At 47.7% G+C, this 24892-nt stretch overlaps 1 protein-coding gene across 7 annotated transcripts in view; it reads right to left on the bottom strand.

Annotated features, from left to right (window-relative positions):
- STX8 (syntaxin 8) overlaps positions 1-24892 on the bottom strand; it is a 243525-nt gene that overhangs the window by 23004 nt on the left and 195629 nt on the right. For 3 of the 7 annotated variants that reach the window (XM_045083379.1, XM_045083384.1, XM_045083385.1), the window contains one exon: positions 9373-10963. The exons of 3 other annotated variants lie outside the window; for them this stretch is intronic. In XM_045083379.1, the coding sequence (XP_044939314.1) occupies positions 10707-10963 (257 nt within the window). In that variant the 3' untranslated portion in view covers positions 9373-10706. Of the gene's footprint in view, positions 1-9372; positions 10964-19306; positions 20260-24892 lie in introns of those variants that run through there. One more of the 7 variants, XM_045083380.1, reaches the window with a different exon arrangement.

The following is a 24892-nucleotide window of genomic DNA, read 5'->3' on the forward strand; positions in this document are numbered from 1 at the left end:
AGCCTGGAGTGATAAAGCAGTATAAGAGCTTGGGGGTGGGTATGGCGTCATGGCTGGTAAAAGCCTCCCCAGCAAGACCCTCTCTGGGCTCTTCCCACACTCCTGTCGGAGGCCGAGTCTGCTGCAGCTTCGCGGTTTTCTCTCCTTTACCCCAGCACTCCCAGATATTTAGCTTATGCTTTTGTACATTTGACAAACTGTTGGTTGGCACTTGACACCTCTTTCTTTTCTTTTTTCTTTTCTTCCTTCCTCCCCCCCCCCTTTTTTTTTTTTAAAGATTTTTATTTCTTGAGAGACAGAGAGAGAGAGAGAGCATGAGCAGCGGGGAAGAGGCAGAGGGAGAAGCAGACTCCCCACTGAGCAGGGAGCCCAATGTGGGACTCGATCCAGGACCCCGGGATCATGACCGGAGCCAAAGGCAGACGCTTAACTGAGCCACCCGGGTGTCCCAACTGACGCCACCTTCTTACTATAATCTCCCTCCTCTCTGATATCAGAGTGTGTTCTCCTTCATTTGTCACATTCCTTCAGATGTGACACTGTTTCCGAGGACGGTAAGACAGCTGTCAAGAGGAACGCCTGTGACTAAAGCCAACCTTTCTATTGATGACACAGGAACGTCTGCGGGGTCTGTTTTCTTAACCTGTAACCATCTTCATCGTCCTGATCCTTGCAGTTGGCTGTTCATCGTGGTGTTCGGAAAACAGGTCAGCCAAAGGAGAGCTAGCTTTTCCCCTCTGTTTGACACTCCTCTGGCCAACCTGCCAGCTAGGGAGAGCAGAACCGAGGCGCTCTCAATCACCTGAGGCAGAATACCCACCCGGAGGAATCCAAAGGAAATGGTCCAAGCAAGAGTTACACTCGCAAATCTGACTCCAGGAAATGAGAGAGTAGCTTTATGGGGATGTATTTTCTTTTTCTTTACCCAAACTACAGAAATGCGTGTATCTGTCTTCTGGCAAATGGGTATCCCAGACATCAGCACAAGTGGAAGAAAGTTGCTGTGGTTGCTGTAGAGATTAGACAGGGACTCCCAGGGGGTCAGAGTGGGCGGTAGGGCATCCTCAAGAGGAAGAACGGGGTATTCGCAAATACAGATCCCTGAACTGTGACCTCGGGTGATAAGCATCTGAGAGACTTACCTTACAAAGCTCACAGGGCAGCCCAGGGTAACTTGGGAACCCCACACCATCAGAGAATATATTTGACGCTGACAAAAAGTTGTGGATAATTAGAACTGCCTTTTCTTACACGAAGGAGTTTTCTCCCTTTCTATAAATATTTAACCTTCTGTGTTTGTAATAAAAATTCTCCGAGTTTGCATTTCATGGGGTGAAGATATCAACTCAAGCAAAGTGCTCAGCGTGCCAAGCTTCCAACGGAGAGCTTTGGCGACGCATGGAACGGTTCCCTTCATTCTCGAAGCTTAAACGGCGCGCGTCTTTTAAAATTTAAAAACAATTTTCTTGAGCAGCTAAATATTTCCAACAACTTCTGTCTGGAGGGATTAAATGAGAGTTCCTTTTATTTTCTGGAGTCATTTTATTAATCAAACGCAAAAAGGCCATCCATTCAGTGGAGCCTGGTGGAAACAGTAACCCTGAATAATATTCAAGGATTTTCTTTTGAAGCTGAGAGCCGGCAATTACTGTACTGCAAAAGACTATTTTACTATGGTACATTTCCTCAGGAGAGGAAATGATTTTTGAGAATACTGAAGCCTTTTTTATTCTAAAGCAGGCCAGCAACACCTGTACACAATCTTTCTAGACAACAATAAGACTTTTCTGAGGTTTCGTGTCATGACCATTTAATTTAATAGCGCCGAGAGTTTAAACAGGACACTAATACCTCAGTTAGCTGGCACGATTGGCGAACTGGGGATTCCAGTTAACTTAATTTTTCCATCAACTAATAGGAACCCATTTATGCAATGAAATTTCCTCACCAGGATACAGGGGATCTGGACATCTCTTTGCAGGTATGTACAATTTCATGTTTTGTCTCTCAATCTGACATTTTTTTTTTAGAAGAAAAAAAATCAGCATTTTTGCCCCTCCATAAATATTCAAATTAATAAACCAGTAATCAAGCACATGTGAGAGGCCTCTCCAAAAGGGGGGGGGTTGAATTTCACACTGATAGTCTCCAGCTAAAGAAAATAAACTTAGCAAGGGAAATAAAATATATTCCTCTGAATCTGTGTAGCATTCATTTCACGTGCTACACATCGACCTGCACCTGGGGAGACAGAGACACACAATACATGTTTATTCGGACCCTAGAGGCTCACAGTTTACATACAGGCGAAGTTGAGAACTTCAGAAGACGCCAGAAGTGACAGGTGTTTTAAAATTTTTTTCTTTAAAAGTGTAAAAAGCTACTCTTGCTTTTGAGAAGTCAAGGCAAGTGAAATGTACTTTTTGAAATGATTAGTGGAAAGAAAATAAATTTAGAATTATCCCTAGATCTTTTTTTCCACCAGCGGAAAATAAGAACTGACTTTTTATCTTGACCTCAGCTTGGCAGAATTAGAAAGCTTCAAAGATTCTCAGAATGGTGGGGCGCCTGGGTGCTCAGTCAGTTAAGCTTCCGACTCCTGATTTCGGCTCGGGTCAGGACGTCGGGGCTGTGAGATAGAGCCCAGCATTGGGTTCCATGCTCAGTGGGGAGTCTGGAACTCTGTCTCTCCCTCTGCTCTTCCCCTGCTCTCTTGCTCGCTCCGTCTCTCTCAAATAAATAAATCTTAAAAAAAAAAAAAAACAAAAAACCCCCGATTCTCAGAAATGTGACAGGCAAATGGGGAAAAGTAACTAAAGGAACTTTCTGGCATGATTTGCCTTGGGCCCGAAGACCCCCAGTCTTCCTCAGTTTTTCTAGTTTCTAGGTCTCGTACTTGTCTTTTAATTACCAGATGCAAAGTCTTTCCAAGTCATGGGTGGGTCTTGATTTCTTTTCTCTGATGGTTTCCAGCAGGCAACCTTGGCCTCGGGATCTTAAGTTTTCTGGAATGCTAGGTTCCCTTCTCCCTGCTTCCCGGGGCCCCCGCCCTGCTGGAGATCCCGAGCCAGTGGATCTGGGATGGGGCTCAGGAATTTGTATTTTTAGAAAGATTATCACGTGATTCTTATCATTAAGGAAGTTTGAAAAATATGTCCCTGGATAAGACGATCTGCCTAAGAATCATGGGGGGGGTGGGCAGGGCAAAGTGGGGGGAGGTGATGGTGCCGGGAGGGAAAAGCACATTCCCAGGCCCCACCAGCCGCAGTGGCAGATTCATTAAGCCTGGGTTGGGGCTTGGAGATCTGCGTTTTCAACCAGCACTTCGGCCGACATCTGGTTGACAGAAACACTGCCCTCCGTGCTGCTGGACACAGACAACCAGAATCAGGAAGAAGCCCCGGAAAGGTCCGCAGTACTGATACAAAGCTGGGGCATCTGGAATACCTGCCTCTCCTCACGCCCTCCCCAGCTCCGGGAGCCCCGGGCTGCTTCCTGTCACTCCTGATCTACCCTAGTTGGACCACTTCTCCAGGGCCCCAGCAGCGGCCAGGGTTAAGGCCAAAGCACAGCCAAGATGCCATTTTGGCCCCGACCCATGATCTAGGACATGGAGAGAAACGACGACAGTCGCCTTAGGGAAAAGTGGCAGAATGTCTTTTGGAACGGTCATGGCTTGGGGCGATCGCACCTAGAAATCACGAATAAAGCTGTCACTGGCAGCTCCAGGACGAACACGCAGCTCCCTATGAGGTCTGCTTGAAACAAACCTGTCTCCACCACCAGCTGCTATAGCACTCATGCTTAGAGAAACAAATACTTCAAAGACAAACAACACCTTCTCATTTTTCCCTTCAAACATGACTAATTTTGCTCAATACTTCTGAAAAGTTGTAACAAACTTCTGGAAAGCCCACATTCCTGCACTGGGCCCTTGCCAATAACTGTACGGACCTCGCTCTCCCGGAACGCCAAGGGAAGTATCAGACGTGATACAGCTAAAAACTTAAATATAGGGCAAGATCATAACTGGGATGCACAGCTACAATCGAACGCTTCCCCACGTGGTCTGACCCCAGCCTTTCCTCCAAGAGGCTGAACTCCCAACTTACCCGGTAGTTCAGCTCTGCCCACATGGCTCTCATTCACATCTTAAGGATTCCAAATGAAAACAAACTTGCGTTAGCGCAAGCAGGCTGCTTCTCCAGAAAGGACAAGGGAAGGGACGTGGTTCAGCCCACCCACAGGCACTCTTCTCTGACTTGTAAATATCGATGTGCAACACACCATTATTTTGGCTTTGGAAGACTATACTGTCTGCTTCATTGGGGTGGGAAATTACCAGAGGGGGGCAAAAAAAAAAAAGAAAAAAAATCTCATCTTGAACATGGCCAGAGCTGAAGATTCTTATGCATGAACAGTACAAATGGTTGTCTTTCAGTTTGGAAAGAAAAAGCACCCCCGCCAAAAAAAAGGTTTGCTGGGGAAGCTTTGCAGTGGTATTTTACCTCAACACATCTTTCAAGTTGGATGGCTTGTAAGCGCATGGCTTTGGTTCTGGTCTTCCGCCTTCAGACAACTCTAAGCTGTCTGTGGCAGCTGCAGAGGCCGGGTCTTGAAATGAAATAAAGAAATAATTGCTTCGGGGAACAAAGGAAGAAAAAAAAACCCGCTCTCTTAGCTGGACTGCACGGCCTCTGGGGAATGTGTGTGGTATGTGTTCCTGATTAATACTGTGCGGTGTGGTGAGGAGGAATCCCTGAGCAAGCCCAGAGCATCAGAAAGACGTGTGATGTGGTCAAAAGAGCGGCTTTCAGAGGCGTATACCTGGACTGGAATCGCGGCTCCGCCACTGATCTGCTACGTGACCTTGACAGAGGGCCTTGACCTCTGGGGTCTTCACTCCTTAGCTGCAGCATGGGACTAAGACCACCTACCAACTCGAGGGGGTGTGAGGGAGACTGGGGAGGACGACATATGGCACATGCTGACTTTGGTAAAACTCCACACCCACGGTTGTACCTGCCCACAACATCCCCCCACCCGCCAGAGGGAGAAGAAAGGGATTCGTCTATAAACCAAAAGAACAGGGAGGAGGCGATACCCACTCAGATGGGTCAGTAAAATGCGGAAAGACAGTCAGGCCGTGGACAACAGGGCACAGATGGTAACAACTGATCGGGGTGGGAATCCAAAGTGGGAAGTTGACTGGTACCCCAGGCCCCTGGAAAGGCTCAGGGGTGGGGATGCACGAGGTAGTTCTAAAGGCAGAGCTGGAAACAGAGGGGGCTGGTTACAAATGACATGAGCCTCAGTTACATCCCAGAGCCCCTTCTGTCACCCTCCACGACCAGGCAGCTACCTCCCCACTATCCTCTCGGGAAAGAGGTTCAGAGGAGAAACTGGACCAGAGGAGTTCTAAACACGGGGCAGCCGACACAGGAGAAGGAAGAGATTAGGTGAGAGGTTGAAAATAGGGAAATTAAATACGACTTTTCATGTGGACCAGAGAGCTGGCTATCCCGTCCCCCTACTGAGCTCCCAGATGCCGCTGGCTAGGCTTCTATTCACCAGACAGGGGACTACAGGTCTCCCCTCGGCAGAAAGGGACCAACCAAAGAGAAAAAACCTGCTAGGGGACATCTGGGGTTCCCAATAAAATAACTAGGTCCTTCCCTGTCTGATCATCCTCCAGGCAAAGTTACAACTCAAGAGACCCCACTGATGCATACACAACTTTTGGGTGTCTTTTGGTGTTTCATTCTTAAACAGTAATGGGTAGCCAAGCATCACTAGACATTTGATGCAAGAGAAAAAGAAACCCCCCCAGTCACTCCCCCTTCTCCCTGCCAACCATCCCCCACCAAAACCATGAAAAGGAATTGAGGGAAAAGACGAAGCAAACAACAGAAGAAACCGTCAAAGAAACACTAATTGATATCCTTAGAGATATAATGTCTACTAAAAGATTTTGTGTCTCTGAAACCAGAACTGAGCACCACTTAAAAATCAGAAAACCCAAGTTACAAAAATAAGACAGCAGCAGTAAACCAAGGGATAGATGTGAAGAAGTAGATGAAGAAATGTTCCGGAAAGGCACAAAAACACAAAGAAATGAGAAACGGGAGAGAAAACAAGGAAATCATCAATTTCTTTAGAAAGATTTATTTATTTGAGAGAGAGAGAGAGAGAGAGAGAGAGAAAGCATGAGCAGGGGGACAGAGCAGACTCCCTGCTGAGTAAGGAGCCGACGTGGGGCTCAGCCCCAGGACCCTGAGATCACAGCCCAAGCTGAAGGCAGATGCTTAACTGACTGAGCCACTCAGGTGCCCCAGGGAAATCAACAGAATTAAACCAGGAGGCCCAACAGCCAACCATGAATGTAGAATGTGCCAGAGGGAAAGGAAAGGAAAAAGAGAGGAGGTACTTATCAAAGCTCTAACAGAAGAAAAAATGGTCAGGACAAAGGCAATGAACTCCAGCCGGAAGGGTTCACAAAGTGGCCAACACCAGGACAGGGGGGCTGGCATTATTCAAAGGTCTTCCGTGTGAGATCCAGAATGTTCACGCTAAGGAAAAGCTCTAAAAAGCAAAGCAGGACGTGTAACAAGACTCAGGACAAAATGGCACTGGACTTCTCAGGAGCACCACTGGGAGCCAGAAGACAATGAAAGATGCCTTTAGCGTTCGGAACACAAATCGCCCTTGGCGGAAAATTCTATACGCAGTCGATCTGTTAAACTGCGCGAGGCAGAAAGGGGGTATTTTCAGACATGCTGTATCTCAAGAAATACGCTTCTCAGGCAGTCCCCGTCAGAGAGCTAGGAGAGGGTGTGCCCCATCACCTAAGGAGGTAAACCAAGGAAGAAGATAACGAATTCCAAGGAAGGGGGCTCCGAGGGGAGATCAAGGGGAGAAAAGTGTCAGGAAGATATCCACGTCGCAGGGCAGTGGAGGAGCAAGGGACCTGGAGAGCTCGCAGTTGGGTTCAAACGGAAGCTGGGGGCTCAAGAGAGCTGAGCCCCGAACAGAGAGCAGAATGCGGACAAGATGGGTCTGCTGGTGCGCGGCTCACAGATCCAGAGGCAGTTCTCAGTTCCGCAGGGGCCAGAGTTATGAGAAGCAAAGGGAAAGGGTGACACAAAGTCCAGGAAAACCAAAATACCGGGTCGGAAAGGAAGTCTAATTATAGTGAGCTACGCGGCTTGGGGAAAGACACCGACATGATCAAAACGAAAATGCTGAACCATGATCTACCTAACAACTGTGACTGAACTCTGTTGGGGGCAGAGAGGAGGGGTGTGTGCACGCGTGTGCGTGCGTGTGCACGCGCGGGAGGGGGTGGGGGGCAGCCGGTGAAAAGGCGACGCCCACCTTCCATGGCAGAAGTTAACAGACAACATCTCAAACCGCAGTTAGATCAAGTCCTAGGGGTACAAGCATATTCTGCAGAAGGAAGACAGTGAGATCCAGGGGAAACAGCTAGGAGGAGCTGAAAGCGCTCTCCTCGGGGGACCGGGGCCCGGGGGAGGGGAGGTGGGGCAGGTCACCGTAGCTTTCTGTTCCTGGTTTGAAACAGACCGTGCACTTCTGTCTTTGTGAACTATGCCTGCACACTATTTCGAGTCATCCCCAGGCCAGAGTCTGTGTGAAATGCCTCCCCCTGCCTGCTGGCCATGGGGATCAAGGGCACCTGTGCAGCAGGGGTGGGGGGCTGGGGCGGGTGAGTTCCACCCCCATCTGAACCATACGGATCAGACCCAGTACCCGGGTGCAAGAGAGAGAAGAGAAACACAGACTCTCAACGGTCTCTGCTTGGCTGTCCCGCCAGCACATGGCCACACACAGAAAAGATTTCAACAAGCTGACCACACACTGATGATCATATGACTTTTGAGCGCACCCCAAACTGCAGGAGAAGCATCTCAGATCCCACTGTGCTACTGCACAGAGAAGGAACGTCAAGGAGCCTCTGGCGAGTCCCTATCTCTGGTTGAGAGGCATTTTTTTTCAATCTAAGGCATCTCGAACTCTCCATGGCACGAGCAAATAACGGAATCATCGTCTCTATGTCCTGTATATACGTACACGGAAGCACACCTCTCACCAGTCCAGGGCGCCACTTTCTGAGGCGGTGCCGACTGCCCCTCCATCCAACTTCCCCCGCCCCACCAGGCTCCTTCCCTTCTAGTGCAGTCTGCGGGGAGGGGGGGACACCCCTTGGGGGGCTTTCCCACTTGACCTAAGGTCAGCCACAAGAAGGACATGCAGCAGAGCCACGGAGAGCAAATTCTGGGAAGGGAGGAGGAGCCCATCAGATCTAAAAGGAGTATCAACACAAACACTGCTCATCGACTGAGCGGAGAGAGTTTCTGGGTGTTCTACAAAATCACTGTCGAATTAACATGCTGCCAGCACCGCGGTAAATACTCAGGCCAGGACAGAGCTAGCTCTTCTTGGAAAGCACTGTCCCTTTCTTTTCTGTTAGTATTGTCACTGGTAAATAAATAGGTGACAATTCTTTTTGCATTTTGGTTTTCCAGGATTCTCTTCCTGGCGCTGAATTTGGTGTTTCAGCACGAGAGTAATTTAGTGCTTGATATATTCTATTTATGCTCTTGTCTACGGGTAAACGTTTTCAATTTCTTCAGCCGTGCTGATGTTAAACACACACATATATTTTATCATAAACTACTCCATATCTTCTTTGGAATACGAAGTTTATGAATTATAAATTAAATCTCTCCTGGGATCGTGGCTGGACTGTCCTTGTTCCAATCTGCTCTACAAGGTCCTTGGGTTCCAAGGTGGGAGAAGGAATGAGGCTCTCTGGACAGTCTGGAAGGCTTGCTGGCCGATCAGCCCAGCGTGCTGTTCCATCCGTAAGTCCCTGCCGGCCAGACTCCGTGAGCTTACCCATTTATTTATGCTGTTGTGTATATTTTGCTGTTGTTTCCAAGGAACGGTTCTGTTTGAAATTCTCCAGCCTTGCCTTAGTTGAACTAAGGGGAAGCAGGATTGTTTTTCCTCATACGCCTATGTGTTCCCAAGGGCTGGAAGCTGCCAGCCAACCAGACCAGAACCAGGACTTGGGAACAAGCAGCTTCTTTGCGTGGTCAGAGGGACACATCAGACAAGGGGTCCCTGAACATGAATCTCAGAAGGGTAAGGGCAGAGGCACCCTGAGAGTCCAAGCATGGTCTCAGCGGTGGTGCCCGGTGGTGGGGCTTCAGTGTGGACTGGCTTGGAGACCTCCCCCTGCAAGCTTCGGTATGTCACCACCAAGTGGCGGCAGAGAGAGTAACAGGCGCACAGGGCCAAGGGGGCTCCTGGTTCCCAGTCGGGAGACGGAATGCTCTTCCAAGCCGTGGCTCAGAATAAAAATAGAATCTGTTTATTAAACTTGTCTCTTTCATAACACAACACAGGCTAAGAAAGAGAACCACTCAGCAGACACAATAAAGGGAAAGCATTGGGTGTTTCTCTGGCTACCTGTGAAAGCCTACCCTGCAGCTTGCTCCGCTCTGAGCTCGGGCCAGACAAAAAGCAGTCTCCTCCTCCCACCGAACTCGGGCAAGAGTCCCCTTAGCTGTGCCTTTGGACTCCTCCAGCCTGGAAACGCTCACTTCTGGCCTCAGGTCTGCAAAAGGTGGTTGGTTTCTTCTTGCCCCTCTGTTTCTGATCTCCAAATGCTCAGGAACCCGAGTATTCAGATGTCATGACCCGGTCCCCCGGCCCCGTCCTCAAGCACAAGGGCCTGACGCTGGGCCAGAGAGCTGGCCATCCGGAGACTATTTTCAACACAGATGAAGGGAATCTGCCAGAAAATGGGACAGAGCATGAAGCCTTCGTAACGATCATGACGGGTACTGGTTGGCTGGGCAAACAAATTCAACGCAGCAACATTCTGGAACTGGGTCGAGTCTTTAAGTAACAGCACACGCCTCCATAGCCATGTTCCTCCAGGTCTACCGATGGAGGAGGAAAAGGACCTACCAAGCACTTACTGGGGGCCAAGCGTTGTTCTTGTGTCTTAACTTTGTCATCCTCACAAACCTTACCACCAGAGGGATGTCTCTCCCTCTCGCTCCTTGCGCTGTGCCACCCTTGTCCCGAGGAGCTCTCTGCTGGCTGTGGGGTCAAGTTAGCAAGGCTCCGTGGCCAACACTGCAGCTGTTAGGGGCGAGATGACCCACACCCCCAGCTTCCGGCAAAGGAAAAACAAAGGGGTGTTCCAGGTCACACAGCTGGTAAGTAACAGAGGGGGCTCAGATCCACAGTCGGGCTGTGCTGCTCTCCCCCGAGCCCCGTACTTCCCAAGCTCCCCCCCACCGAAGGTAGTGGTTTGTTCCTCCCCTATCAGGCCAGGAAGGCTACACAGAGGGCTGGAATTTAGAGACTAGTATTGAAAATGACCACATCATAACCTGAGCGCGCGAGAAGGGTGCGTGTGAACGGTAAGATGGCTTTGGAGAATTCTTGGAGACCTGGTGAAGGGCCTTTTGGGTTATCTGATTACAGTGAAACAGGGGATGGGAGAGGGTCTGATGATCCCTCACCACTGGAAAACACAGCTGCAGAAGCACAGGACTCTAACTGCTTTTGGACTGAATCCTGCATGCTGTACTTTGCAGAGAGCCTTTACGTTCATGTGTATTTTGCAGTCCGCAGTCGCTTGCTACACAAGTGGGAGAAGTCTTCTTTGTTCACGGTGTCGCACTCTTAATGCTGCGGGGAGCCAGATACAGAAGGGATTCCTTGGGGTGAGGGCAGAGGCAACTGCTGCTTCCCCACCATGGCCAGCCTTGGACGACGGTGGAACGAACAGCCGACGCCTGGTGTTTTGCAAGTCGGAGCTGTGTCAGCCTTATGCTCTTTACAACAGACATCAAAGAGCAGACTGGAAAGACTGAATCACCGCGCTGAGGCTTCTGGGCGCGGGCAGGGTGCACGGGAAAGGACTCTGAAAACAAGCATGAACAGAGGGATTGTGGGGTGCCTCCATGGGGAGGGATTGGGGGAACTGGGGGGGGGAGCAGGGAATCCTGGGTGTTGGCGTGCATGATGGACTGACTTATGTCCCCCCTCCTCAATTTGTACATTGAACCCTCACCCCCATGTGACTGATTAAGGAGGTAATGAAGGTTAAATTAGGTTATAAGGCTGGGAGTCCTCATCCAACAGGGCTGGTGTCCTTATAAGGAGAAGAGACACTGATGGAGACACTCACGCTGTCTCCCTCTCCCTCTCCTTCCTCCCTCTCCCCCTCCTCCCTCCCCCTCCTCCCTCTCCCCCTCCTCCCTCTCCCCCTCCTCCTCCTCCTCTCCCCCTCCTCCTCCCCCCCCTCCCCCCCCCCCCCCTCCCCCCTCCCCCCCCCCTCCTCCCCCTCCCCCCCCCCTCCTCCCCCTCCCCCTCCTCCCCCCCCTCCCCCCCCTCCCTCCCTCCCCCCCCCCCCCCCCCCCCCTCCCCCCCCCTCCTCCCCCTCCCCCTCCCCCCCTCCCTCCTCCCTCTCCTCCCCCCCCTCCTCCCTCTCCCACTCCTCCCTCCCCCCTCCTCCCCTCCTCCCCCTCCTCCTCCCTCTCCCCTCCCCCCCCCTCCCCCTCCTCCCCTCTCCCCCTCCTCCCTCCTCCTCACACCTGGCGCCGGGAAGGCCATGGGAGGACAATGCAAGGATGAGGCCTCACCAGAAAGCAGGGCTGCCGGCACCTGGATCCGGGACGTCCCAGCCTCCAGAACCGTTAGCAAACACATTTCCGTTATCTCGGTCACCTGGCCCATGGTTTTTTTGTTAAGGAAGCCCTGGCAGACGGACACAGTGAGCCGTGGCCTTGGCCCTTGGCCAACGCTCGCTGTTCTCTGTACACTCCCGAGATACCTCCTCCGCCAGGCCTTTCTCACCCAGCCTGGCCACTTCCTCCTGGATGCTCCTACTCTACACGAAGACATTCTGTCTGGGAACCTGTAGTGAGTCTGTCTGCCCCTACTTTTTAAAGACATAAGTCCGTCTGCCCCTTAGACACCAAACCTCTTGAAAGAAGACACCATCTTCGGGGCGCCTGGGTGGCTCAGTGGGTTAAGCCGCTGCCTTCGGCTCAGGTCATGATCTCAGAGTCCTGGGATCGAGTCCCGCATCGGGCTCTCTGCTCAGCGGAGAGCCTGCTTCCCTCTCTCTCTCTCTGCCTGCCTCTCCATCTACTTGTGATTTCTCTCTGTCAAATAAATAAATAAAATATTTAAAAAAAAAAAAAAAAAAAAGAACACCATCTTCTTCTTCAACTTTATATTCCTAGTCTGGGCAGGTGGCGAACATCTCATAATTTCACAGAATAGACAAAGAAACAAATGAGTCTAGGATATGGTCTTGGAAACGTGCGTTTTAGCGTAAATGTAACGACAAGACTTATTCACTCGACTCAACAATCAAGAAGTATATAGCTTGGGTGGGGGGAACAAAGAAGTAAATCATGAAGAGAGAACACTATAACAGCAAGAACATTTCTAGAAGATGACGTGACAAGAATGAAGGACTGGCAGCAGAAGAGAGTACCAATTCCACTCACTTGTATGAATGATGTATGATCGTGTATAATTAAACGGGAAGGGTTAGCAGCACAGAGAAGCTAAGTGCGTTTCAGAGGGGGACAAATGTGGTGGCTGCATCCTGCCTCTGGTGCCTGAATCCTGCCTCTGGTTTGGGGACTCGGGGCAAGACACTTAACTTCTCTGGGCTTCACTGTCTCTCTCTCTCTCTCTCTCTTTTTTTTTTTTTAAACACACATAAATTTTGCTATAGTATAACACACACACAGCCAAGTTGCTTGGGGAAGAGCTCAGTGGATTCTTGAGTTGCAGTATCTTGTAAACAGAGATAACACATGTACCTGTTGCAGAGGGCAGATGTGAAGGTCAGACGGTGTAACGCGTAGAGTGCCCTCCGCCCGGGGCCTGGCGCACAGGGAGCCTATTACTCCTACGGTGACCTGTCCTGCCTGTGACTGCGGTTCCAAACCTGACTCACACAGGGTCGAGCCCTGCGTCATTTTTTACACAGCTTGGTGCAGACTCAAGAAAAAGAGACGCTGAATCCCGCTCCCAATACACCTGCGAATCTAGCAACTCAGCATTAGGATCCCCTTTCTGCCACCCTGCCCGCCACACTGGTTTAACAGACAGGCTCTTCATCTACTTAAAATGCCAACTACGCTTCCAGTTTCAAATGGAGCTAACGGAGGCAGCGGAACAGATCTGGAAGTTTCTTTGGTCGGCACACGAGAGAGAGAACCTCTCAATTCTCAAACAAGCCGAGTAAGGGCTCTGGAGCCAGGCAACGTTTGTTAGGGACACAATCAGAAGACAGGGACAGTTGTGGACCCCGGTGTATTTTGAGCAGCATGCTTATACACCAAGTAACCTCTGTGTACCGAACAAGGCCAGACCAAACCGTCACTTAACTGGGGGTAGCCTGACGAGTAGAAAGAAGTCCTTCCTCTCTACTCCTGAATGTCTTCCCTCCCAGGATTTTGGGCTCAGGGTGCCTGAAATTCCACCGCAGGGGCGTTCTGTTTAGGAATCTGTCATTCTTAGTCTGTTTGCATCTGAAATGGCGAGATGGCTGGCTGGGACGACACTTTCTGTCCCTGGTATGTGAGCGTGAATGAACTTGGGATTCCTGTGCTCTAGAGCAGAAGACAGCAGACCCCGGAGACAGGCAATGACAGAAGAGCAGTGCATGTGAGTACGTGTACAGCGCGTAAGCTGGCGGGGCAGGCGCTGGAGAGGATATGGATCCTCTGCACCTTGGGCCCCCAGCTGGCCCCCCGGGACCCATACATAGGCAGAGGACAGAATCTGGCAACCAAAAGGCGATGGAGGAACTAGTCCCGGGTGTCCTGAGCGGCTTTCCACCCGCCTCCTCACCCTGTTCCGCTCCTGTCTCATCTCTTGCCTCTCCCACGAATGCTCCGGAAGCCGACATATTTCTGTCCTTCGACTTTAACTGAGTGGCACCCATTCCTGCAAACGTTTCTCTGCAAGTCCTCAGAAAACCCAGGTTCTCCTAAGTAGGGAGGGCAGATGTGGCTGGAGGGGAATTTACAGTCTGTGACCAATTAGCCAGATGGGCTAACCTTCCCACCTGGTTTTTCTCTTGTCAGCGTTTCGTGAGCTCCCTCACTTTCGCTGGCCCCCGTTTGCGGAAGGTCATTTCCCTCTGGCCTTGGGGGTTCACGGTCTGAGGGCCGTTGGGGTTCACGTATGCTCTTGGACTTCAGATGGCCCTGGCGACCAAGACACGCTCTCCCCAACAAGCGTCTTGGCCCAGGCAGCCTGACCTTTGCTTCTAGATGCGTATCTCAACATTGTTTCCACACTTCTGTGAGCTCCAGCTTTGCAGCTGGGGTAAATGTGGTTCTGTGATTAATTCCAAACATATGCCGCACTGAACGCTGGGTCTTAGCATACATATCTGCATATCATTTCCAAGGCAAACTGAGGAACGGATTTTGAGCTGTAAAAACCCATGATCTGAGAGGAGGAGGGGACGGCCTGTTTCAGTCTTTGTTCTTATACGGTTTAATGTGCTACTTCTGGCCTCCAGTCAGGGGAGCTGGGCTGCTTCTCGTTCTAAAGGTCATCCTTTCAAATTCTTTGTCACTGTGAATGCCGTGTAAACTCCCTGACTTTCAGTCTGGGTTTGCCTTAATCAACCAGCCGACACTGGGAGATGGAGAGGGCTGTATGTGGTTATCTAGCTGAGATCTTGGAACCCAAACTAGGTATGGACATAAATCACATAAGACAAACATTCATCTCACCTTTTTTTTCTTTTTAAACAAATTTCCAGGGTTGAAAATTCCCCCATCGTTTCCAAAGCCAAAGAAACTGGACATGACACATCCCGACAAAGGCATTACGATGCGTTACATACTCGCTTTCCTTTTCAGGCATGGGTTTACTTTCCCAAGAACAGTGCCATTTACAAACACAAAATCACAAATGTTGCTTTTTCTAACCTGCATTTACTTCCCATGCAACCACTGTTTTTTTTAAACTGACATTTCCTCTCTGTCCTTTTTTTTTTTTTTTTTTTTAATTTTAGAGAAAGGGAGAGAGGGAGTGAGCAAGCACGAGTTGGGGGAAGGGCAGAGGGAGAAGCAGACTCCCTGTCCAGCAGGGAGCCCGACTCCGGGTTGGATCCCAGGACTCTGGGATCATGACCTGAGCTGAAGGCAGAGGCTTAACCCACTGAGCCACCCAGGTGCCCCTCCTTTCCATCTCTTCATTCCTCCGTTGGCGAGGTGGTCAGCATGTGCTCTCTCTTAAGCCATCTCTGGCGTCTTTGAAAATTCTCGACAACTCCACGTTCTTACTACTACTACACAGAGGTCCTGACATTTAAAATCTATGTCATCCACATCTCCCCCAGGGATGTGCAGTAAGTACAGATCTCCATCAACCAACCCCCACTTTCTTTTGTATACTTGTAGTTTCTGATCAGATCATTTATTTGTACCTTCTTCCGGCTCTTTTCATGTTGGCAAACCGATTCCCCGAATCATATGGCATGAAAACAAACTCATAATGTCTAATGCCTAACTTTGGGTGGAAAGGCTGAGCATAGTAATAGGTGGGAAGGGAGTGCGCCTTCTAGGTCGAAGGAAACCCTACACGCCTAGTGGAGAGCCAGCGCTCAAAATAATGTGAGTGGCATTAGCGTATCAGATGTTAGATCTCTGAATACCCAGCTCCTAGTTGCCTGACTTCTATAAAAACTGTTCTAGGAGAAAAGCCTTAAAAATCAGGTGTCAACACCGGATCTTATTTTAAGCCTAGGACAGATGATAAACTAATGACAAGATGAAAAATACACCAATTAAGCTGGCTTCCTGACCCTGGGCAGAATTTTCTGAGCTAATCTCACTATGTAGGCCTGCTACTCTGATGAACTTTAGAAGTGTGATGTCAAGGAGCCCCCCAACTCCCTCTGGGATTCTGAATCAGAGTGTGAAATTTATAAACTAACTTGGGGGGAATCTACATCTCTACACTTTAGGCCTGCCTATCTAGGAAAATGGCACATCCCTACATTTATTCAAATCTTCTGTCTGTAGCTATAATTTTTCCTACCCGCTATCACCCAAGCAACCTGCATAAAATAGCTGAAAAAACAACTTGCCTGCACCTTTGACCAGGGGCTAAGCCGAACGCAGGCACTCATGTTTCATAGATGGATGCAAGACCCCAGCCGGGACCCAAAGCAACCTTTCCCACGACCCTCCTGATTGCTGTTAAGGAAGGAATCCTTCCACAGAGGAAGACGGACTTGAACGTGTGGCTGCCCTGTGCAGTGCTCTCCACCATGAGAAGAAAGACAGTCTGTGGCAGGAAAGCAGGAAGTCCATGCAGAGATGATAAAGGAGGAACGGTGCACAGCCCCACCACTAACCCCGCGGTGCCTCTGTGTGCATCAGAAACAATTACTTCTTGCAAATCCTAAAACCGCTGCCCTAAATATATGACTCTGTGATGACTGTGACCCTGACTGGCAAGCACGTGGATTTAGAGCTGTGCACACTCCCAACACCTATGCCCTGCGGTCCTAACATAAACAGTCCTGGGGGCACTGAGGATCCTGTTCTGCTCCGTAAGGTTTCAGTTCCTCTAGTTGTGACCTGAAATTCTTCTGGGTATGACCTTCCCCCCACCCCCAGTTCCAGCTCCGGGGAGCACCCCTCCTTTGCTTTTGCTTCAGCTACAGTTGGGTCTCAAACCTGAGTAGTGTTTTAGTTTTCTTCAAGGTCCCCTACTTCTTGTTGAGTTTTTGTAGCTATTGGTTTGTTGTTTGCGGGGTTTTGTTTTAAGTAGGGTCCATATGTGGGGCTTGAAGTCACGACCCTGAAGATCAAGACCTGAGCGGAGATCGAGTTGGATCCCCAACCAGGTGTCCCTGGAGCCACCATCAATGTGCCCTCTTTGTTCTCTGTGACATTTTCTAACTGGTCAGGGGTGTTTGTGAGAACCACTTTTTGTGTATTTATCTTATAACTGGCAAAGGGCTTGGCTTTCTTTCTGGTTTTTAGTGGATTCTCTTGAATTTGCCAGGTAGAGTCCTTACAAATGTTTACAAACATGCTAGGTTTGATTCCACCTTATTAATTTACTTATCTGCACACTGTAGAGATGAATGATGGGCATCAGCAGTGAAAGAGGACATTCTTATTTTGTCCCTGATCTGATCTTGTAAATTTTTACCATCAAGCAAGACAGCAGCATTTAGTCTGCAATAGTTATTACTGGGTATGATATCATCTTTAATTCCTAGCTTGAAGAGCTGCTTTTCAAAAAAATCTTTACTTTTTTAATGTGCTTTTCCCTAGTGCGCAATATATACTCTTTTCCAATAATTCCCCAATGTTGAGCAATTTATACACGGTTTTTTCCCGTTTATATATATTATTTGGTTAGGTATCTACTTGTCTTGGCCTTTTTATTTTAAGTCTAGTTTCTTATTGTTGCATTCCACTACTTCTTTGTATACATTTCATGCAAATCTTTCTTCAGATAAGTGTTTTGAAGACATAGTCTTCTAGCCAGTGGCTTGCCTTTCCATTCTTTGAATGCAGTCTTTTACAGAGCGGACATTGTAAATTAATTAAAGTTCATATTTTCAGGGGCGCCTGGGTGGCTCAGTGGGTTAAAGCCTCTGCCTTCGGCTCCAGTCATGATCCCAGGGTCCTGGGATCGAGCCCTGCATTGGGCTCTCTCCTCTGCGGGAAGCCTGCTTCCTCCTCTCTCTCTGCCTGCCTCTCTGTCTATTTGCGATCTCTGTCTGTTCAGTAAACAAATAAATAAATAAATCTTAAAAAAAAAATAAAGTTCATATTGTCATTTTTTTCTTGGATCACGGTTTCTATGTCGTATAGGAAAATTAATCACCAAACTTTAACCCATGTAGATTTTCTCCTAAGTCCCCCACCATAATTTTTATAGTTTTGCATTTTATATTTAAGGCAATGAGCACTTTTGAGTGAATTTATATCTAAGGTGCAAAGTTTGTGTAAAAAATTCCTGTGGTTGTCCATTTGTACCCTCATTTGCTGACGATGACTATAGACCAAAAACTAAACAAACTATTTTTTCTGCCTTGATGTGCTTTTATTCCTTTGACCCAGGTCAAGTTAACTGTATCTGTGTAGATCTGTTCACGGACTCTCTGTTCTGTTCCATTTATCTATGTGTCCATTCATTTCAAAACATCATGCTCTCTTAATTATCGTGGCTTTATAATAAATCTTGAACCGGGCAAGTGTGAGTTCACTGACTTGTCCTTTGTCAGTAACTGCCAATGTGACTCAGTGTTTAACACAAGTTTGTCACTATTTACAAAACAGCTTGCTGAGATTTCTAGGAGAATTTTATTGGCTCGTCAGATCAATTTAAGAACTGATATCTTGATAACATTGTGCCTTTTGGTCAGGAACAAGAAATATATCTCGAGTGAATTATTTTTCTTTCATGGCTTTCAAGAGTGTTTCTTAATTTTTACATTGTACTTTATTTATTTAAACTTAAAAAAGAAAAAAAAAAACAAAACAGTTCACCCATCTCTTCCAGCCCCCAGCTCTTGCAACCACCAATCTGTTCTCTATATCGATGAGCTTTTTTATGTTTTGTTTTGTTTTGTTTAAGAATCCACACACGAGGGGCACCTGGGTGGCTCAGTTGTTAAGCATCCACCTTCAGCTCAGGTCATGGTCCCAAGGTCCTGGGATCGAGCCCCGCACTGGGCTCCCTGCTCGACGGGAAGCCTGCTTCCCCCTCTTCCATTCCCCCTGCTTGTGTTCCCTCTCTCGCTGTCTCCCTCTATCAAATAAATAAATAAAATAAAAAGAATCCACACACGAAATATCATATGGTATTTGTCTTTCTCTGGCTTATTTCACTTAGTGTAACACCTTCCAGGTTCATCCATGTTGCTATAAATGACAAGGTTTCATTATTTTTTATAGCTGGATACTATTCCATTTGCACACGAACATGTTGTAAATAATGCTGCAATGAACACGGGGGTGCACATTTCCTTTTGAGTTAGAGTTTTCATTTTATTCAGATAAATCCCAGAAGTGGAACTGTTGGAGCCTATGGTAGTTCATTTTTAATTTTTTGAGGAACCTCCATGCTATTTTCGATAGCAGTCGCAACAATTTACATTCCTCCTGACCGAGCAGCAGGGTGCCCTTTCTCCACGTCCTTGTCAACACTGGTCTCTTGTCTTTTTGATATCAGCCCATCTACCAGGTGTGAGGTGGTATCTCATAGGGTTTTGACCTGCGTTTCCCTGATGATGAGCGATGATGAGCATCTTCTCATATACCTATTGGCCACCTGCATGTCTTCTTTGGAAAAATGTCTATCCAGATCTTCTGCCCATTTTTAATTGAATTGTTTGGTTTTCTTTTTTTCCCTACTGAGTGGAATCCTTCATATATTTTGGATATCAGTCCCTTATCAGACACATGGTTTGCAATCATTTTTCCCCATTCTGTAGGCTGCCTTTCATGTTGTTGATGACCTCCTTTGCTGTGTGCTTTTTTTTTTTTTTTAATTTCAAACTGAGAACAGACACTGACTTTTATTAAATGCCTTTTTAGTTTTGACATTCAGCATATATATCATCTTTGTTGGGTTCTGACATCAGAGTCATTCCAACTTCACACAGTGAAGTGAGATGCCTTCCTTCTTTTTTCTGAATTCTGAAACAGCATATATAACACAGGAATTCTTTTTCCTGGGAAGTTTAAAACAATGTGCCTATACAACTGCCCACGGCCAGAACATTTGGGGAAAGAGAAGTGCTTTGGATTGTTTCTTTTTTGCCACTGGACTGGGCATACATTTTCTATTTAATTAGCCTTTCTGGAAGGACGGCTTTGATATTTACAAATAAGTCTACTGCGTATATGTTCCCACGTGGGTGGAATGGTCATCCTCCTCTGAAAGCTTTCAGTTGGAACTTTCTGGCTCACAGGACATTTACATCCTCCGTGCTGTAACAGCTCACTTCAGCTACTATAAGAGTATCTCTAATCAAGAAGACTTGGTAAATGCTGGATGCTGCCCGTGTCCACCCAAGCCACCTGGTAGTGTGGCAGGCAAAGCTGCCTTTTGGGAGCGGGGAGGAGGGCTCGTGACATTTCACTACAGGGTTGATTTCACAGATCTGCTTCTTAAGGAATTCATTCACACCTGCCTCACGTAATCCTGAAAATTAGGTGGTAGAAGATTACTTAACAGTTTTCTATTAAAATAACTACAATAATATAATTAAATATATTTAGGGATAACGCACATGGAGTAAGGAACCAACTTGTGGCAAGCCACTACAGGAAGGAGATGAGCTCATGCGAGAGTTGGCCGGTTTATGAGCGGAGATGGAAGGAAAGGGTTGAGAAGACTGGGTGGCAAGGCCCGGTACTGCCAGGCCTGAGGAGGAGGAGGAGGTTAGGCTGTAGGTATTCACAGCCTTTCCCAACAGGCTCCCAGAAGGCCAAAGAAAGAGGTTCAGCCTCAGGGCAGAGATCAGGTTTACCGCCATCCTTCCTAAACTCACCTTTCCAGGGAACCCCAAAGTAGTGGTTTTTGAAATGGGGAGACGGGAGGAGTGTAGCTGGAAGCCACAAAATCAGCCAGGACTGTGCACAGAGATGGAACCGGGATGTGGTTCCTGGCCCACAGAATGGCAGTCCCATCCGTTCCTGAAGAAATCATAATCCTGGGGAAGAGCTGGGCAGGGGAGATACAAACAGCTTGTGTCTCAGTTCTGAGGTCCCTAGAACCATGGGCCCCCTCAGCATCTATCTGGGAAGACCTACCATCACCCAGAAATCCTGGCCTTTGAGTTGCGCGTAGTGACTGGATGGGGCTTGGGCTGGCTCCCTCGGGGAGAGGGTGTGTTCTCTGCGGATAAGTAGGTGGCCAGGCTGCAGGGGTGAGGGCGAGAGGAGTCCGCTGGCATTCCCTTTCTTCAACGCTAGGCTAGTCCATTTCCGGGCTAGGTGGGCACGTTCCTGCATTCTCACTAATGGAATTCGAGCCCAAGTGATGTATCCCCCCTCCAGCTCTGCAAACACATCGATGCGTGTTAATGCCCCTCTCCTTCCTGATGTGTAGCCCATGCCCTGACCATGACCATGGGGATAAGGATTTGCAGAGCATAGGGGAGAGAGATAAGACGGAGACAGAGTGGGCCAAGAATGGTCCCGCGACAAGGCAAAAACCATTAGGGACAGAATTTAGAGCCGTGATTGTCAGGGGCTGGGTGTGCTGGCGGGGGAAGGGAGAGGAAGCGAAGGGACTGACCACTAAGTAGTGGGAAGGAACTATTCGCCGTGGTGGGAATATTTAATGTTTTGACCGTGATAGTGGTTACACCATATATGTTTGTAAAAACTCATAGAACTGGTCACATAAAAAGTCATAGTTTACTGTGTGTAAATTAAACCTTAAAAGGAAAAAAAAAAAAAAGAATGACCCCCCCCATGGAGAAGAGACCTCCCTTTCTAAGCTAGACCCAAGACCGCTCACTCAGGGGCTGCTTTATGAAACAGAAATACCGTTCTGTGTCACAGAAGCCACTATATCATACTGATGTGGCTGTTACAGCAGCTTATTCTTTACCTGAGGTGTGTGCACGTGGCTACTAATATACAGAAAACAGTAACACTAGGAAATTGTAGAATTAGGGTCATTTCATCGTCCAAGTTTTGTTTGTCTATATTTTGTTCTGTGAACACATATTCATTTTTTTCAAAACTACTAATTTCACATATACAAAGATATTTTAAGGAATGTCACCATATATATGTGTGTGTGTGTGTATATATATATTTCCAGCCAGAAAGTTTAAATACATTGCCAGGACTCAAAAGCTAATCTTGCCAATTAGTATACGGTCACAGTGATATCCATAATCAGTAGGGCTACGGATGGAATTGTTGAACCAATGGTGTTGGAACAACCAAGGAGCCATCTGGAAAGAGAAAAAGTGGTCTCTCTATCTCAAATTGGGATAAACTCCTAATGGATCCAAAATTTAAAGGCAACAAACAAAACCATTAAAGCTCTAGGAAAAAAAAAATCCCCAGTAGAATTCCTTCATGTCTTTGGAGTAGAGGTGAATTGACATGACTTAAGAATCTGCGTGTTGGGGCACCTGGGTGGCTCAGTGGGTTAAAGCCTCTGCCTTCAGCTCCGGTCATGATCCCGGGGTCCTGGGATAGAGCCTTACATCAGGCTCTCTGCTCAGCAGGGAGCCTGCTTCCCTTCCCCTCTCTCTCTCTGCCTGCCTCTCTGCCTGTTGTGTTCTCTGTCAAATAAATAAAACCTTAAAAAAAAAAAAAGAATCTATGTCATTAAAGGAAAGACTCATCATTACAATTACATAAAAATCAGAGACTTCTGCAGGCAAAAAGTAATTAAAAGCAAAGTTGGACAAATTCAGAAAAAAATATCTAAAACTCACTCTCGCAAGAGATTCTTCTCCTGAAAGTACAAAGGGCTCCTTAAAATTGATAAGAAAAAGACCAGCAATAGAAAAATACGCCAAGGTCAACAGCATGTTCAGAACAAAAAAGGAAGACAAGGGTAGCTGAGCTCCATCAAAAGGCATTTTGTTTCACTTGCAAGAAAAATACAAAATAAAGCTGTTAAGTTGAACCGTATGAAAGTGCTGATGGCCTACCACTTCTGGCCACATAAATTGCAATTCCATGTGCTTTTACCCAATATGATGAAATGATAGTTTTTCACCATCAGATGGGCAAAATGCCAAGAGCTGAGTGACATACTCTTCCAGCAAGGTTGCGTGAACACTTTCCTATAGTATTGCTTGGAACTGTGCTGCCCTTCAGAGGGCAATTCGGGAAACTGACCAACATGCCCATCTCTAGGAATTTCCCCCACAGAGATACTGGTATGTGTATATAAACTAATGGGCTACGGGCAGAAAAGTATATGTGTATGTAATACACTATCTTTCATATGGAGAGATAGGGATATGAGGTATATAGACAGGGACATGATTTGGGGACACACATACACACACACACACACACCTGTACCTAGGAGAAGACATGAGAAGCAGATAAAAATTAGTTACCTATATGGGAAAGAGGGGAGAGGAGAAGATGGGAAAGAGAGGCCAGATTTCTCGGGGTATACAGAGTTGGCTGTACTGGCAGTTAAAATACATATTCAAAATAAAAAGTAAGTAGAAAAGGTAAGGGGTAAAACTACAGATATTTAAAAACCCTTTGTCATAGTCCTAACTAGTCAATGTCGCTCTATTATACTCTGGTTTGCAGGACTGATCTCCACAAACCACATCACTTTGGGTTTCCTGTTGGGTTTGGCCAATGGAGGTGCTGGCTGCAGGTCAGAGGTCAGGAGAGGGAGAGAGGATGGTGGGTTTCTTCTCTGGTTCTCTCCTTGCTTTAGCACAACCCTGCAGCAGCCACCCTTCTGGTCTGTGGTCCCCTTCTAGGGCTGGAGCTCTTAGTAAAGCTGCCCCCCCCACCCCATCCTCCTTCGCGGTGGGGGGTAGGGGGGTGTGGGTAATGGTGACCTGACTGCTCATCCCTAGCGACTGGTCTGTCTTCTGGCTTCTCTCATCCCTGACTACACCTCTGTAAACTATCCAACTCAGTCCGCCATCCACCATTCCTGACCCATCTAGTCAGTCTTCTGCTTCCTGGAAAAACCATTCAAAATTCATTCTTTCTCATCTTTGCAGCCCAGGGCTACATGGACTCTCTCTCTCTCTCTCTCTCTCTCTCACACACACACACACAAAACTTCGCTCCCATGTATCTCTATACTTCCCAGGCTCATGATTATCATCTCCCTCTTTCCTGCTTTTCACAAGTCTTGAAACTCATTCTGCGTTGCCCGTCAATTAAACCAAGACCTCACCCCGAGGTCCTCTGTCAGAGATACTTTAAATGACTATACTCTCATCCACCCATCCATTCAGCATGTACTTTCTGAGAAATGAGCTACTGAGATTCTAATGGCGTATAAAAAACAGACAAGAGCCTTATGTACTCATGGGAGGTCTAACTTTTGTGGGGAGAGAGAGAGAGGGAGAAATATTCTGACCATATGAAAAAAATGCAGAATCATAACTGAAAATGCTACGAAATAAGAGTAAGAGAGCCTGAGACTCCCTGGGATGTGGATCAGAAAGGGCTTCCTGGAGAAAGTGATGTTCCGTGTTTGAGCTGTAATCGATCAATCGACTGATCGATCAGAAAGAGAGGAGGGCACTGACCAAGCAAGGGCAAATAGTAGACAGGAAAGCAGGTGCTTCTGTTTCTCCCTTCACATACAGCCTTCTTCCCAGCAGGAACTTGCTCCCCACCCTGGAAACTTCCTGAGTTTTGCGGGTAGCCGCAGTAACACGGGAAAGAGCGCATCTTTGTTCTGCCCCAACCAGTATCAGCTCCTAGCACGTTCCCATGCCTTCAAGTCTTGGTAAAAATCTCAAGCAGCCCTCTCTGTCCCCTGCAGGCACAGTGCAGAAGGTTCTAGTTCCCTCCCTGCAAAGTGAACGGTATTCCAGGGAACCTTTTTCGGCAGTAGAAAACCCATTTTGGACTTGTTACTTGGATGTGTTTTTGTATTAACAAACTCCAGGATAAATGTGATGTGTGCCTTAAAACACACACACAATCAGGAAGTTTTAGGAAGCAGAACTTACTTTTCCTAAAAGTAATGTTTCTAGTTGTTGGCTTGCAGAGAGCAGCTTAATCTTTAATGCTGACTTCACTTAGAAAGAAAAGGGGGGGGGGGTCGGGCGGGGGCAAATTAGTGTGAGCCATTGGCAGAAACAAAAACA

The sequence above is a fragment of the Mustela putorius genome, unplaced genomic scaffold, assembly GCF_011764305.1.
Source record: "Mustela putorius furo isolate JIRA1106 unplaced genomic scaffold, ASM1176430v1.1 tig00000695_pilon_pilon_pilon, whole genome shotgun sequence".
Lineage (NCBI taxonomy): Eukaryota > Metazoa > Chordata > Mammalia > Carnivora > Mustelidae > Mustela > Mustela putorius.